The 17,697-nt window shown below is 43.1% G+C and overlaps 1 protein-coding gene across 2 annotated transcripts in view; it reads right to left on the bottom strand.

The window, feature by feature from the left end:
* The window catches only part of MALT1 (MALT1 paracaspase), a 66,346-nt gene that overhangs the window by 31,634 nt on the left and 17,015 nt on the right, over nt 1–17,697 (bottom strand). Inside the window, exons 3-7 of one of the 2 annotated variants that reach the window (XM_002697836.7) lie at nt 9,544–9,665; nt 5,286–5,445; nt 3,601–3,779; nt 3,076–3,172; nt 2,455–2,487 (exon numbers count right to left, since the gene is read on the bottom strand). In XM_002697836.7, coding sequence (XP_002697882.2) covers nt 2,455–2,487; nt 3,076–3,172; nt 3,601–3,779; nt 5,286–5,445; nt 9,544–9,665 — 591 coding nt within the window. The remainder of the gene's footprint in view (nt 1–2,454; nt 2,488–3,075; nt 3,173–3,600; nt 3,780–5,285; nt 5,446–9,543; nt 9,666–17,697) is intronic. The other variant, XM_005224359.5, reaches the window with a different exon arrangement.

Genomic DNA, 17,697 nt, shown 5'->3' with positions numbered 1-17,697 from the left:
CAGGACCCTGTTCAGGACACCACGTCACATTTACTTGTGTTTCCTTGGGCTTCTCTTTGCTGTGACAGTTTCTCAGACCCTCCTTGTTTTTAATAACCTTGACCACTTTGAGGATTACCGATAAGGTAAGGTATTTTGTGGAATGTCTCTAAATCGGGAGATATCTTATGTTAGACTGGTGGAATGTGTTTTTAAAGGTATTGTGGTTTCAGAATTGTTCATCTGTAGCCCCTTGGTGGCTCAGATGGTAAAGAATCTGCCTGCAATGTTGGAGACATGGGTTCGATCGCTGGGTTGGGAAGATCCCCTGGAGGAGGGCATGGCAATCCACTCCAGTATTCTTGCCTGGAGAATTCCACGGACAGAGGAGCCTGGTGGGCTACAGTCTGTAGGGTTGCAGAGTCAGACAAGACTGAGTGACTACACACAGCACACAGCCTCTGGCTAATGGAGGGAGAGAATCATCTAAGCAAATACCTATGACATTACAGCTACCTATTTTTCCTTTACAAATTTTATGAAGATAAAAGTTAACATTCACAATAAATTACAAATGCTATACTACTCATAAAATGTGCAGTAATTTCTGTGATATAAAACCAACTACACAGTGGTATTTGCTACAGTATGGGGTCATGTACAATTTCTTCCATCTTCTGTGTTCACTCCTTCCCAGGTACTCAGGCCAGCACCTGTTCTTCCATCCTATAGTCAGTGAGGCTCAGATTCTTATTATCCGGCTGTGCTGTGTCTTCATTCGTTGCTGCACGAGGGCTTTCTCTGGTGTGGCTCATGGGCTCTAGAGCAAGGCTCAGCAGTCGTGGCGCACAGGCTGAGTTGCTCCGAGGCATCTGGGATCTCCCTGGACCAGGGATCGGACCTGTGTCCCCTGCATTGACAGGTGGGTTCTTAACCGCTGGACCACCCGAGAAGTCCAGGTTTAGGTTTTTTGTTGTATTCTCATTCCATCCTGGGCCTCCCCTCCTCTGACCTCCTAAATGATCTAAAACTTGCACACATGTATTCACCACTACAACTGTCAGAGTGTTTTCACTGCCCTTAAAAAGAAACCCTGAGTCCCACCTATTGAACCCCTACCCTCTGTCCCAATCAGGGATCTGTAACAAAGCACATAAAATTAAACAGATCACATCAGGTTCTACAGGTAAAAAAAGATAAGGTATGTTGTAGGACATCGCTGCTGTGTGCCCATCCACCAACTATAAAATGCCTCAACGCTGCAGATTTTTTTAGAAAGAAAAGTTGGATCTAATTTTTCCATCTGAAATTTTGGGAGTAATTTAATAACAGATTTACTTGAAAATTATTATCTAGTAGTATGTTCACCGCTGCAAAATTGTAGGGAGATTCTTGCAGGTAAAAAACCAGCTAGGAGGTAACCGACACGCATCACCCTGAAACCAGCGATACTAGTTTACTCTTTTTCTTAGAGGTCTGCAGTGTTAGGAGATTTTAAAAATCATGCAATTAGGTGAAAAAGAAGGAAGAGGAGTCTGTTTAGGATCTCTTTACAAAGATTCCCTCATGCAGGGCCCACAGACCACGGGATTACAGTGCACCCTTATGCTAGAGAATTCTTTTTGACAACTAAGATTGGGATGAAAATAGTAATTTCAGAACTTCAGAGTGACACCATAGCAATACAAAGGACAGGGAAACCAAGAAACATAAGAGGCGACATTATTTTCTTACTTTGCCCAAGTAGAGCCAAAGATGTTTATAACAGGTTAAAGAGGCAGAAATTGAAAAAATACTTTGCTATCCATAAATCTCATTTTGCAAAACAGTGTGGCACCACAGCAGGGCAGGCAACTTAAGCTTGAAAATTTACTCATTACAACTTATGTATAAGGCTTTGGTTAATCAAAAGAATTTGGAGTTTATGTTAAAATAACTTGCAGTTCTCTGTGTAGTATGGTAAAGGTGACATGATACCTTAATCTACAGTCTTATAACATCAAAGAATGGATCTTATAAACTTATATTAAAACAGTATACTTATTATTACATAAAAAAATGCATTAAACAATAAATCTCCAGTCCTGAAACTGTTATAGAAATTACGTTTGCATTTGAGAGGCATTTTGTCATGGCAAACAGATAGATAAAATAATCTAAACAACTATCCATGACAGGATAGCCATGTATTTTTTTAAATTTTATGAAGACAAAAATGAAATTAAGAATTAATCACACTGTTCACTATCCGTAAGATATTGTTGGAAATTAGTTATTTTAATAATGTGTCAATTGAATAGTGTCTGGAGCAATTTATGAACCCTTGAAGACTAAGATACAGTATCCTTGCATTAAAATCTTTTCTTATAGCCAGTATTTTTTCCATCACTGCACTCAGTAGGCCAGGGCACTCCACCAATCCCAAGATGAACCAGCATGCAGGATATTTGCTTTCAAACCAAAGGATTACGCTACCTTCAGTGCATTCCACTGCCTCATCTGTTCTTCCTTGTTCCAGAGAAAACAAATGTGAATACATTGTGATTCATGATCTTAGGAAGGGCGGTCATCAAGCAAACAGAGATAAATATCATAGAAATATGTTGGCAAACCAACATACGTATCAATTGCATCAGTATCTCCTACTATTAACAACATCACTACATGCATGAAGCTGAAACAGAACCAACTCCCAAATTATGTATTTCGTAAGTGGCACTGTTGATTAATAATCATTCTGCATATGTCTGTGATGTTTGTTTATTTAATAATGTTTTATTAAAAACCTTTTTCCATTAAACCCAGGGTTTTTTTTTAGCTAAAGCTCAGAATACATTTTTTGCCATAAATGTTTAATATAAACTATAAAAAACTAAAAAGGTCTAAATAAATAATCTTTTTTGGTTCTTTTCTGTTCTTTATGTGTGAATCCTCATTATTAATTTAGGATGCATTCTCTCAAATTTCTATTTAAGCAAAAATAATTCCAGATGCTTAACATACCATTAAATAGAATGGGTGAATAAAATTCCCACTGCTCAGTATGCTTCATCTTATATAGCTCCACTGGTCAAAACCCTGAGTGGGACTGCTTACCTACGATGACGTCTACTTTCTTGCTGTCTTGACTCTCTCGATCATTATATACACGACACCAGTAGGTTCCTTGATGCTCCAAATCCACATAAGGTACCTAAATCAGTATCAGAACATGCACATATTGACCGACTCTTTAATTTTAATTTAAAATGGCTTGGAGAAAATTATTATTATTTTTTTAAACCCTACAAAACTGAACATTGCAGACTTTCCTCCATTTTTTCCATTCATTACATTAGGTCAAGTACTAGCAAGCAAATAATACAATGACTCTAACGGTAGTGAGTCTGATGCGACACTAGTTGACACCTTTCAGGTAAGCACTTACATATGGGCTGGCACGGTGTTCTAGCCCTTTTGTAAATACAAGAATCAATTAACACTGGATAATAAAGATCGTGAAAAAAAAAAAAAAAAAACTTGAAAACACCCCAAATATGAATCACTATTCACTGTGATTTTTCATTATACTATTTATTTCCATATTAACCACCCCAAATGTCCCCGAGACCAACTTCCTACCATGTATAGCTTTTTTGTCTCGTGTGTTAATCGTGATTCATTTTTGAACCACTGGTACTGAGGAATGGGGCTTCCGACAGCCACACACTGTAAGATCAACGTGCTGCCAGGCATCAGCTTTTGGGACTTTGGTTCAACACAGATTTGCAACTTGGATTCAGAGATGCCATCCCAACTGCCTTAAATTAAAAGAAAAATAGCAATGAACATAAAAGCTCTAAGTTAAAAAAACCTTTTAAAACTTTAATTAAAAAAAAAATGCTTTCAAGTTCATCCTTCATTTTTTTTCCCCACAATCTTTAATAGAATCTCCCAAATGATATTTCAGAAAACTGCTGCACTTCTAGAAATATTAAGAGATGTTCTATGGATAAAGGATGCTATGGACAAATAAGTTTAGAACATTCTGGGTTAAACAAAGTTAGACAGATTTCTTTACTGCAGAACTTCTCAAAGTATTAGCATGCACTATATATTTAAGAGGGGAAAATAGTTTATGTGGTTTCTAAATGTGCTTAGCCATGTTTGGTAGAGCAAAGGACTTAACATCTTGAGTGACATTCATGTTAAAAACAGAAAGTTCTATGTTCCGCTGTTTGATTTTACTTGCCTTTTTGAAATCAGGAGTTTTGCAATTAGCACTGAATAAATATGGATGGGTTATCCCTAGCATTTCTTTCCAAGGCAGATATCAGAAAGCATTTTTTATTGAAGGCTCATCTGTCAGTCTTTAAGAGCCTTGAGGAAAGAGGGCTTGTCAATGAGATGTGGTAACAATGAAATTCTGTGTCTAGCACATTGCAGGTGATCAATAATATTTGTTGAATGAACAATATTCTATTCATAAACATGAAAGTTCATTACATGCACAGAAATACTCTAAAAATATATAAACCACTCTCTTAATTAATCATGACTATTTCTAGAGACTTTACTCAGGTGTGGGAAAAGCTAAACTGAGAAGAAGAATGGAAGACACAATTGGTAACAAAAGTCTGTTTCCCCCATGCTGTTTGTCTGGCAAAAACAACAAACGTGGTTCCTGACTGTGTGTGTGAATAAACAAAATAATACCTGACGGCTACTCTTCAGAAGACCTTGGGGTTCTTCCTTGATCAATACCGGTTACTGAACTAAAAAGCGGACGGGCAAAGAGGGGAAAACTGGCTGGATGGAAGGCTGCATTGCAGTGACTGATACACTGTAAGCCCTGCCACGCCAGGATCAACTCTACAGACGGACTTTATTCCATGACACAACTTTTTAGAAGTAATACAATAAATAGTTAGGGAGAAAAAAACACAGTATAGAAAGGAACTCAAAAGTGACCAAGATTGCATTAGATTTCTTTTCTCCTCCAAAATCAGAGACCACAACATTCAGACCCATGAAAGGTGGCAAGTTTTCAGAGGTCGGCAGCAGGGCCAGATTGAGAAAGGTCATTTTATCCCCAAACATCTGCATGTCTCTCTTTGTCTGTCTGTCTGTTCATCCATCCATACAGAAAAAGAATCAAAACACATGGGATAAAATCTCAACGACTGGTGACATTACACCAGGGGAAGCACATATACATTATATTGGGTGAGTACTGGCTTTGATACTTTGAAATGATTTAAAAGCAAACATTTAAAGTAAAATTCAAAAGACGCAATTCCCATCCCAGCACTCAATTTATCACTTACTCTGGAAGCTTTCTGTTACTTCTGTGATATCGCAAACATCCAGCTGTGACCACTGGCTAAATTCAAAGGTGAAATTATTATTAACTCGACAGACATAAAAGCCTGCATCTTTTACATGCACTGTGTTAAAAACAAGTTCCGATGCATTTCCATTCGGGATCTGTGAAAGAATCAACACGAGGGTAAAAGTGAATGACTCGTCAAAATACGCCTTATAAACTGTGCTGTGCAAAGTGTATGATTTCCTGGGAGCTTTGAAAAGTGTATCTTTTTTCTCCTCGTTCTAAAATTTATGTTCCTTAAGAAGCAAACAATAACATGTTGAATAATTTAGGACTGAAGTCATTGAAATCCAGTCTTTTACAAATCTGTTAACCAGCCAGTTAAGCTCTATCCCATATATCTTTCAAAAACTCACCAACAGTGAAGTGTCTATTCTGTCCTTTAAAATTGTTTGATCATTAGTATTTACAGGCTTGAGAACCACAACATTCATGAGCTCAGTAGCCATACCATGAAGAAGTAAAGAGATCACGGAAAGTCAGGCCTGGCTGCACATCTCAGCTCTGATCAAATTAGCTGCGAGCATATGAGCAAGTTTTACCGAGACCCCAGTCTCTCACCTGCAGAGTTTTATCCGAGGGTAGAGGCCTTGACGGCACACTTCTCCCAAGGCCTGGGAAGTAAAGAGCTATGGGAAGCCTGTTGGTGACAGGAAGGACTGGCCATTCAGGGGTATCCCAAGCCTTCCTCCCGGGCTTGGGTCATCTCAGCTGCTCCCATCAATTTACCACCACCATCCAACTCTGGCACATTGCCAAGGTTTCACCAGGTGCCTCCTTATACAGGGGCCCCCTTGCAAAGGACTTTAACACACTCCCCCCTCCAAGCCCCAACCAACTGAATTCAGCTCGCTCTCTTCTCAGAACCAGCACCAGAGCAAGGCCGTTTTGCTCAGGATCTGACAGCTGGGATGGAGACTGCCCTGAGCACTGCCTGCCCACCCTCCCACATGAACCCACCTAGTCTGCTTTCCTACTAGAACAGTCCTGGGTACTTCCTCTCTCCTGCAACCCCACTCCTCTCAGCCACTGACTTCAGATAGGAATCTCTCCTCTTCCAGCTGCTGCTGCTGCTAAGTCACTTCAGTCGTGTCCAACTCTGTGCAACCCCATAGATGGCAGCCCACCAGGCTCCCCCGTCCCTGGGATTCTCCAGGCAAGAACACTGGAGTGGGTTGCCATTTCCTTCTCTATTCTCCCAGAAACCCCTCTGTAGGTATTTACTAAAGAAACCCATGTTTCTTCCTGTAGAGGCTCTTTCTTTCTCATCCCTTTCCTGTAACTTTAACCCAGCATGGAACTACTGCTTTTGTAAGTTCCCACATGAATAAATTTTCTCTTCTCAATCTGTATTCTGTCAGTTGATTCACTGGCTCCCAGGGACAGAACATGAGAGGGCAGAGGAAAAGTATTTTCCTCTCTGACAATTTGATTCCCTCTGGACTTGCTCCTTCAATTTTCTCTACTTTAGCATCTCTTTTATTAGAGCACTCTCAAAAACATCCTCTAGTACCTTTATATCTTAAACAAACAAACAAAATCCCACATATCCTGCCCTGGACCCGTACACCTCTCAGCAGCACTGGAAATGCTGACCACCCTTTTCTTCCTGAAATACTTTCCCAGGGGCTTCCGACCATCCTCTCCTGGTCATGCTCTGTCTTCTCTTGCGAATTCTTCTTAGTCTCTCTACTGCTGCCTCCTCTGCTACACACACTTTCAGTGTCGCCTCCGGGGGTATCCAAGCTGACTTAGATGCATTCAGACATGAATAGGCACGTCAAACTTCATGGGTCTGAAACCACACTCCTGACTTTTCACCCTGAATCTCTTCCTCTCCCAGTCTCCAATACCTCAGTATATAAGAGGTCCCCAGAGGCTGGAGTGAAACATCTAGGGTCATTCTTGGGCTCTGTGCCTCTCCCCTCGGGCTCCCTCCCCATTTAGCCCGCCAGATCTGATGAGCCCTGTCTCTAAAATAAAGCAACGCACCCACGCTGCTCCGTCTCCCCTGCCCTGTCCGAGCTCACACCACTGCTATTTCCAGTCTAGTGTAGGCGTTAGGTAACTGGTCTTTTTGTTATGCTCTTGCTTCCATTTAAGTAGTGAAGCTGGGGGACTTGCCTGGTGGCCCAGGGGCTAAGACTCTGCTCTCCCAGTGCAGGGGGCCTGGGTCCGATCCCTGGTGAGGGAACTAGGTCCCACATGCCGCAACTAAGACCCGGTGCAGAGAAATAAACACAGACTAAAAGGAAGCAGCATGCTGGTGCTTTAAGAACATAAAGCCTCCCGTTACTTCTCCTGTTTAAGACCTTGAGTGTCGTCTCCCTTGGTCTCACTCTGCTTATCTTCTACAGCTCTTAACTCACAGTTATCTCATTTGCTCCCTGTCTGTCCCCAGAGGAGGGGGCAGGGCCCTTGGGTGTCAGGCTTCACCATCCGGGCCTTAGAACCCGGACAGGTGCCCCACAAGTGGTTGTGAGACGAATGCCTCCTGTATCAGACTATGAATCTAAGGGTTGAGACAGAACTCGACTGGTGAGAGCCTTAGAACCCATCACAGCTCTTCAAATCCAGTGGGCACGCCTCTTCTCCTCAGTTTCTCCCCTTCTCAAAATCAGGACACAGTTCACACGTGATGTACGGGGTGGCCAAACAGCTCCTTGGGCTTTTCCTGTGACACCTTATGGAAAAACCCAAACGACCTCTTTGGCCAACCCATTACTTACCATAGTAAGATCTGCCCATGATTTCTTCCTCAAAGGCATTCACTGAAATGAAAGCCACTCTGCAGTTGAGAGCTACGGTAAAAGTGACTTCAGTTACCACCCCTCGAGAGCCTAGGCACGTAAAACGTCCTCTCAGTCAGGCGCTCAACGCCCAGCGATAGGAATGTGAGGGGCTCCTGACAGTCAAGCGCCCAGCACAGGCCTGTCTGCCACTGGCGCCCACCCAGTCCCATCGCTGCGGTTCACAGCTACCCTGGCTCACCCGGGTGTGAGTGACAGATATTAAAAGCTGTACAAATCCCCATGCTTCTTCTGAGGCACAGGGTGACCCCATCAGAGGAAAGAACGTCATTTTGGAACAACTCTTGAGCTTAAATTCATATTTGCAAATGGAGTTTTAGTGTTGAGTTGAGAAGAAAGTTTGGTTATGTGACTCACAGGCTGAAAAGAATAATGGAGTTTCAAGGTGCCATCTGGAGGGCAGGCAAGGAGGTGGGTGGATGAGGGAGAAGAGAGAAGCTCGCAAGAGTGGAGCTCGACGGCCGGACCACTGAGAAACCCCCAGCGGCGGAGTGGCTCAAAGAACGTTTAGTGACTTTTTTATCATCATTACTTTTAAAATTGGCCTCACTGCACAGCATGTGGGATCATAGTTTCCTGACCAGGGACTGAACTTGTACCTCACGCATTTGGAGTCTGGTGTCTTAACCACCGGACCACCAGGGAAGTCCTTTCAAAGACTGTTTAAGAAAAGAGAATTTCAATATGCAAATTTAAATTATTTGTTCCGTGGCTCAGGGATATAATCCTTTCACGAAAGGCACAAATGTCTCTCTCTACCAACCTGAATTTTACTTCAGAAACTACCATCAAAGCCTAAATCTTTTGATATAATAGTTATGTGGAATGCTAAAAACAATACTGCCTTTCATGCTGCTTTGAAATCCTCTTAAAGATTATGATTGGAACAATCTGTTGTAAAGAATTCTGTATATCTATGTCAGAAGGTATTGGTGATGTTTCCCGTTTACTAATATTTTTGCCCCAGGTACTCCTGATTTTCCACAGTTTTCAGAATACAGAACTGATCTTATTACTGCTTAAAAAGTAATGATTATTGAATGCATCAGTAATAACACTGACCCTTTAACAAGGACCTATCAGGCCCTTTAACAAAATTCCTATAAATATATTAAAGACAGTAAGGTTAACTAATTTTCTTTTTCTCTCTTTTTTGTTGTTGTTCACTCAGCTGTGTGCAACCCCATGGACTGCAGCACGCCAGGCTTCCCTGTCTTTCACTATCTCTTGGAGATTGCTCAAACTCAGCTCCATTGAGTTGGTGATGCCATCCAACCATCTCATTCTCTGTTGCCCCCTTCTCCTCCTGTCTTCAATCTTTCCCAGCATTAATCTCTCTTCTTTTTACAGAGGAATTAAAAGACATTTAAAAGACATTAAAATTACCTCTTTATTCATTTTGAACCATTGATATTGTACAAAAGGATGTCCAGTTGCCCGGCAACACAGCTTCACAAACTGTCCCGCCAAGACTGCTTTGGATTCGGGGTTTACAGTGATCTTTATTCCTTAAAAAAAAAAAAGAAGTTATATAAATAGAATCAGAGAAGAGGGGCTTTCCTTGTTTATGTTTCTGAAACCAAAAAAAGAAATATTTTGGAAATAACCTGCATATTCATTCTTGCTATAAATCACTTATTCAGATCTCTTCCCCATCAGATGGTGAGTCTGTGAGTTCCAGGCTCTGTAAAACCAGGAGGAAAGAAACTCACCTGCAGAAGACTTTGATCGACCACATCCCCCTCAGCCCTGACGACTGGGGGTGAAAACTTTTCACTGTATTTCTTCAGTTCTGAGAAATATTTTTTCCACGTCCTAACGCCTCTGAAATCAGGATGTGCCTTTAGTAACTGTCTGAGGGAGCAGTCAGGGTGCACTCTCAGGGCCAGCTCTGGTACTACTTGATCACAAGTGCTTATACGGTCAGCACTTCAACTCAGGTAGGGGCATGGTTTTGTAAGACAAGTGCGAGTTTAAATGCCATTGAAATGTCTTCAAAAGACATTCCCTGGAGGTCCAGGGGTTAAGGCTTTACCCTGTAATCCAGGGCATGTGCGTTAGACCCCTGCTTGGGGGAACTGAGATCCCATGTGGCTCCTGGCCAGAAAAGATGAAACATAAAACGGAAGCAATGTTGTGACAGATTCAATAAAGACTTAAAAAAAAAAAACTGGTCCACTGGCGGGGGGTGGGGGGGGGGGAGAATTCCAATGCTATGGTTTAGCATTAAAATAAAACTATTCTGTAAGCAGAAAGGCAGAGAAACAGAAGAGCCCCATAAAAATTTGATACATGTGATGCAAACATTTCTCATCTGAGCAATGACTACCAGCATCAAAACCTGGAAAACTTTTTCTTTTTGCGGGGTAGGGGGTGTGCCACATGGCTTGTGGGATCTTAGTTCCCTGACCTGGGGCCTCAGCAGTGGAAGTCTGGAGATCGAACCACTGGATCGCCAGGGAATTCCCCAAACATGGAAAACTTCTGAGAGGAGCTTCTTGTCAAGAATCCTGGAGTCAATAATGGAATGCCTCCCCCTCCCTCTCTCTCAATCACTCCCTCTGGGGAAGCCCGATGAGAGTCCCTGGGGACACCTGCGCGGCTCTGCAGAGGCCTGGGCGGTAAGGAAAGCAATGCGGGCCTCCTGCCAGCACCCACGTGCACGAACCATGTGAGGAGAGGATCGCCAAGCCCTATTTGGACCTTCAGATAGCTGCAGCCCCGGCCGATGGCTGGACTGTCACCTCATGAGAGACGCTGAGTCAAAACCAGCGGCTCAACACTCCTGGATTCCTGCCCTCAGAAACTCCGAGATAATCAGTGGATGGTGATTTGAAAATTCTCAGTCTTGGATAATTTGTTATGCAGCAGCAGATAACTGACACAAAAGGAACCAAGGCTAGGACATTTCACACTTGCCAGGGTTTTAATACATAAATCTTGGCTTTTGTGCTAAATCACTTCAGTCGTGTCCAAGTCTTTGCGACCCTATGGACTGTAGCCCGCTAGGCTCCTCTGTCCATGGGATTCTCCTGGTAAGAAAACTGGAGTGGGTTGCCATGCCCTCCTCCAGACCCAGGGATCAAACCCACGTCTCATGTCTCCTACATTGGCAGGCGGTTTCTTCACTACTAGCACCACCTGGGAAGCCCAGCTGGCTTTCAGAAAGGAGAAATCATCATTAAAACTTATAAAACATACTTTCCCGCACCTATTTTTATTTTTCCTCACATATCCTGAACATGATCTCATATCTTTTTCTTCTACAACCCAGTAATGCAAATGATCAAAACAAGATTACCACTGAAGAGGAGACAGACCTAAAGAACAGCAATCTTAATACATGAAAGGTACTAAACTCTCAAGGGGAAGAACAGTATATAAGACAAAACAGGCATGTGAAATCCATGCAGGAAAGACACTGAATAAAACCAAAATTCAAAACGAGTAAACACTTATTGCATTCCTGTCATATCTGAGGGTCTGGAGAAACTCTGGAAAATCAGTAAATACAGCAGGGCCTCTCAAAAAAAAAATTTTTTTTTAACTCCTGCCAAGGAAAAGCTTTCATATTCATTCATCCTTTATGTGGATGCCAACTGGGCACAGGATGGCTGACATAACAGCTTTCCTGAATTCTGTTATCCATGTTAGTAGGAAAGTATATGTTGAAGTCAGAAAATGGGATGAGCACTCTTACTTAAGCCAGAAAATTCACACACTATATTTTAATGCTCGCATATACTGTTCAACTGCCAGGAGAGACTTACAACTTTAAGACGCAAGGATTCTCATTTCCAACGTTTAAGCATGATAAGAGAGGGAAGAAAAAAAGTTGCAAAAACAACAGAAGGGAACGAGTATAAATTTGAACTATAAATCTAGGCGTTGTAGCTAAATTGGCTTTAAAATGAGGGTGCCTTACAGCCACCTTGGATGTACTGTCCCCAAGCCCTCGGGACACAGAGCCTCCGCGCCTCCTAGACCCCCCAGGCTTCCCCGTCTCAGGGAGGACAGACCAGGTCTCAGCCAGCCCCGGGCCTCCAGTGACTCACGACAGACCCTCCGCACACTCCCTTCTTCTCCACGCGTAATTCAGCTGCAAGTCCTGTCAGCTAGGCTTTCCCACGTCTCACCATCTCCCACGCCGTGATCTCAATCCAAGCCACCGTCCCTCCTGACTGTTGGCCACAATCTGCTAACGTTCTTTCCTTACTTCCAACCAGCAGCTCAATATCTTTTTAAAACAAATTGATCCACAGCTCTCCTGATTAAAAACCCTCTTTGGACCTCCGACTGCACCTAGAATACGACCCAAGCTCCTTATGTGGTCAACGAGGCCCTCTGTGAACGGACCCCTCTGCCCTCGTCCTGCTGGCTCCTTGCCCACCACGCTCCAGTGATGCAGACTTCTTTCCTCCAGAAGACAAGCTCTTTCCTGCCTTTTTGCTTCCCGGTTCTCTGCCGGATTTCTCCCCTGACCCCCAGTGTCTCATGGCAGACAATTTTAACATCCAGGTCTTCAGCAGTTCTGGGAAAGGTCTCTTGATGGGTAAGCCCCCACCTTCTTTCTCTATGATAGTCTCCCAGCTTTGTGGGCTTCACTGCACTCATCACCTGAAGTCTCATTTCTTACTGTCTCACCGACTCAATCAGAGGTTCTTGTCTTAGTCATCGGTTCACCTGATGCCTAGAACAGTGCTTGGCACAGTGGAACAGTGGGTGTTCAACACATATTTGCTGAACAAATGTGTATTATAATAATAAAAATGACTACAGCAGCAATTTTACTGGCTGCTTTATATTTGCCTGCCATTTTGATTTCTAACCTTCAAAATAACCATGGTAATTAGATCAATGTTACAATGAGGAGAAATGAACTTAAGTCATTTGCATAAAGTCATCCGAGTTACCTTGGGTAAATTATTTAACCTCCCCAGGACTAATTTTTTTCTCACTGTAAAATGGCAGAACCAGGATGCAAACCTAAGTTTTCCTAGGCTTCAAAACTCTTTTAAGCCTTTGATCATCCCAGTGCTCTTTTTCCTTCCACCTTTACTGAAGAACAGCGGACAAAACTGCTTATATTTAGGGGTACAACACGATGGTTTACTAGTTATACATATACGTGGCAAGTGAAATGCTTGCCACGATAAGTTAATGGATACATTCGACAGCTCACACATCGTCATTTTCCAGTGATTCTTTTTTTGGGGCCCTGAAGCACGGGCAATCTGGCTTCACAGGTGGTTCAGTGGTAAAGAACCTGCCTGCCAATTCAGGAGCCACAGGAGACGCAGGTTCCATCCCTGGTTTGGGAAAATCCCCTGGAGGAGGAAATGGCTACTCACTCCAGTATTCCTGCCTGGAAAAGTCCATGGACAGAGGAGCCTGGTGGGCTACAGTCCGTGGGGTCACAAAGAGGTGGACACGACTGAGTGCACAGCATGTGAGATCTTAGTTCCTCAACCAGGGACCAAACCGGCACTCCTGCACTGGAGAGCAGAGTCTTAACCACTGGACCGGCAGGCAAGTCCCAGTTTTCTGGTGACCCTTAATGTGTCTCCCACGCTAACCCTATATTCTGCCAGAGTGAGTCTCTCTTACTGGAAGGAGTGTGTCTTGCACCACAACAGTGCTTCAAAATTTACCTTGGTGAAGAGTCCCTGCTATTACACAAAGAGACAAGAGAGGAGAAAGAAGAAACTGAAAATCTTTCTCTTTAGAGGGTCTTAAAAAGCAATGAATGACTTTAGTCGAAGCAGGCCATGTGACCAGGATGTTCCAGAAGCATCCTTTGTGGGAGACAAGACTAAGTAACTTTTAACAGACATTCAAGCTCACAGTGTATACACCAGTCCCGTGCCAACGGTTTTAGTTGTCTAAGTCTTCAGGAAGCAAGCAAAGACATGTCTTTATTATTTATTGCTTCAAAGACTGAGAACTGAAAGGCAAAGTGTGATTTGAAAACCGCCCTGGGTGAGGAGTAAAGAGAGAAGTCAATACCTCCCATGTTTCAACCACATATGTTTCCTTCCTCCCACGTCATGTGTGCATGCGCGCGCGACAGGGAATGGTGGTCACCTCTAACCACCCTCGTGCAGTGCCCGCTAGAAGGTGCTGAAACAAAGTCGTGAGGGGAGATGGCGCAGAGCTCTCGGGAGGGTGTTCACAGGCACACAAATGAAAGCTCTATTTTAAAGGGTGATCGCAGTTTCCTGGCAAACAAGCCTATTTTCAGATAACATCTGCAAAGAAGTCAAATAAGTTACTTGATTTCCTGTAAGGTGGGGACAATCTGACTGGGTCTGATGGCACACGAGGATTGTGCTTTCAACACACACACCTGTATAGAACAACCGGTTCAAGATATGTAACAATAAAACCCCCACTGGAATTGCTACACAGATAAACAGGGGTGATTCTTGACTTGACAGAAGGACTCCTCATCAGCTCCCTTTGCCTTATTCTCTCTTACAAAGCCCTTGACACTGATGCAACTCACAACTTTTCCAGGAATAGATCTATTGTGTACATTACGGTGCATCTATTTTCAGAAGCCATGAACCAAAAAAACCATTTCCACCATTTAAAACCCTCCCTTCGAGGTTTTATTTTGAATGTTTGTAGGCTATTACTTGGAGAAGGAAATGGCAACCCACTCCAGTATTCTTGCCTGGAGAATCCCAGGGACAGAGGAACCTGGTGGGCTTCCGTCTACGGGGTCGCACAGAGTCAGACACGACTGATGCGACTTAGCAGCAGCAGCAGGCTATTATTGAAAAGCACCCCAGAGAGTCCCATGATAAACACCATCCCTCCTCCTTTAACAATTTTCCCTCATCACACAAGCAGTGTGTGTCCATGCCCTTTCCTCCTTCAGGTCAACTGACGTTTGTGTCTGCTGCGGCTAAACCTGGTCTCCCAGCTCACTCTGCTCATGCTGCCAGCCACCAGCTCCCTGCAGTGTCCTGGCACGGAAGCCCACCCTCCCAGTCCTCACCAGCACTCCCCTTCTGTTTCCCCACTTTCTTAATCTTCCTTCCAGTTTTACCTCTTTTTTCTTCTTAACATCCCGCTTTCAGGAATTTCTGTTGTTCATGAAACAAGATGAGTCCCTTGTAAGTAAGATCTAGTACCTGAGTGGAAAAAGCAATGGCACCCAACTGCAGTACTCTTGCCTGGAAAATCCCATGGGCAGAGGAGCCTGGTAGGCTACAGTCCATGGGGTTGCGCAGAGTCAGACATGACTGAGCGACTTCACTTTCACTTTTCACTTTCATGCATTGGAGAAGGAAATGGCAACCCACTCCAGTGTTCTTGCCTGGAGAATCCCAGGGACAGGGGAGCCTGGTGGGCTGCTGTCTATGGGGTCGCACAGAGTCAGACACAACTGAAATGACTTAGCAGCAGCAGCAGAAGCAGCAGTATCTGAGTACTTTTTAACTTGTCAAGAAGAAAAAAACTGAGGTCGGTGGGTCAAAGAGGGAATTGAGTATGATAATCCGTAGTTAAGCGTCTCAAACAATCTAGACTCTTCCTAGCATTACTGGAGATGACAGTGAATCCAGGCCAGGTTCTGATCCTACTTTTGTCAAAACCAACTGTGATTTTGGCCAAATGATAACTTCCGGTAATCTCCTTTTCCACATAACTGTGTGCTCACATTTAAAATTTAGATGTTCGGGACAGTCCTGCTCTGGTCCTTCACAGAACTGTGAAGATAAAAATGTGAAGTAGAGGTATCTTAGAAACTGAAGAATAATAGCCATCTTTGCTCTTATCTTACAGACAATGAAAGTAATAAAAAATAAAATTGATATCAGAAACATAACCATGAGTATGTGACAGGGAATTAAAGAAGAAAAATGAATTGACATGAAAAAGGAGTGGGGAAGAATGGAAAAGACCTCAGTGAAACCACATGACTCTGCCAGCATGGCTGAAATGTACCCGCGGCAAAGCTCCTTTTATGTAAGAATGAAATAAAATGGCAGCATCACAAAACTGGAGCAGAAAGAGCCCTGGCGTCCATCTACTGCAACCCTATGTAGGTCTCTTACCACTCCTGCATCACCAGGAAGGTTCTTTACCACTAGCGCCACCTGGGAAGTCCGTGTAACACAGTAATTCTCTCTAAATGTCCCCCACCCTCCAGCCCCTGCTTAGTCGATTCCAGGTCAGAGCATGTCTTCTTGGCAACAAATCTCGTGATGAGCACGACCCTAGCTGATAGAGCTGATCAGTCTGCACTCAAACGGTTTCTCTTAAAACAGAGCCTCACAGATGGTGCTTACACCTCTGCACTCAAGACAAAAGCACCTCAAATAGCACATCTAGGCTTATTTGTGTTTGCCAAGGCTACAGATGCTAATCGTGGTTGTTTTGAGACCAGGATCTTTGACCCTTTAATTAAAAAAAAAAAAAAAAGGTCTGAAAAATCATTACAGACTTCTGGTTCAAAACAGTTTCAGTGAATTCATTTAATGCCCCTGCCCTTCTCCAATTTCCCCTGAAATGCCGAGAGGAATAAAAATAGGAAAACAGTGAGTCAGAGCTGGACAATGCGGATGGACACCGTCCATTCATAAAAATCATAAGCCATTTCTCTAACATAAAGTGCAGACTAGACTAGTCTAAGAGGCAAGCTGGCCAACCCATGTGCCGTGGAGAAACCCAACTGGAAGGAAGGCAGAAGAGGATAAATCACAATCTTCTGCAAAATATATCGGGTATCCGAGCCCATAGAGCACAAGAATTTGGGCGTGCGTAACCCTTGGCTTAGACCTCAAATGAGCAACCACAGAAGTTAGCTCCTCATCAAGGCAACTGTTGCAGTAAGAGACGGGGGAGCCCTCCCCATCTACGTCTGGGCCACCAAAACAAAGACATCCGAGAAATCCAGTACCATAGCCATCTCCTATGGCCATCTGTGGCTGTCTTCCCACAAACAACGGGAATAGAAGATGGCAAACTCAGACTAAAATAAACCTGAAGTCTCCCCTTCTCCTTGTATTTAGGCCTGAGAGGCCTGTTTGGAGGTTTACAGCATCTTGGTCTCTCAAACCAGAGCTCTCTATAAGGACAATCAGAGAAAAGTCATCAGATTTTTTTGTGGAATAAGAACTAATATCCTTTTATGAGACTGCATTATCAAAAAAAGAGAAAATATTAGAATATTCCCACTTTGTATTTTCACCAAGATTCAGGAACACACTGAAAAGGAAAAACTGGAGATTTATTTATACTTGTTTTACGATTATACTGGATTTGATGAATTACATGTTTGTCTTCCCTCCTAGATGATGAGTTTTGAACGCTCAGGAACTACTGTCTTAGTCATCTTTGAATTCACAATACCACGCACAATGCCTGGAATAGCAAAAGTATTAGAGTACAGCAAGGTTGACTGAGTGAACAAAATCCCACATTAAGCTGATTCTATCAGGGCTTGCATTCTTAATTACAATGGTTTTTATTCTCAATGTCCCTACTGAAATATTAAGTTCTTCTTTAATTCTTAAATTTCTATACTCTAAC

Source organism: Bos taurus, chromosome 24 (assembly GCF_002263795.3).
Source record: "Bos taurus isolate L1 Dominette 01449 registration number 42190680 breed Hereford chromosome 24, ARS-UCD2.0, whole genome shotgun sequence".
NCBI classification, from domain to species: Eukaryota; Metazoa; Chordata; class Mammalia; order Artiodactyla; family Bovidae; genus Bos; species Bos taurus.
This window is presented reverse-complemented; position numbering and strand designations above follow the sequence as displayed.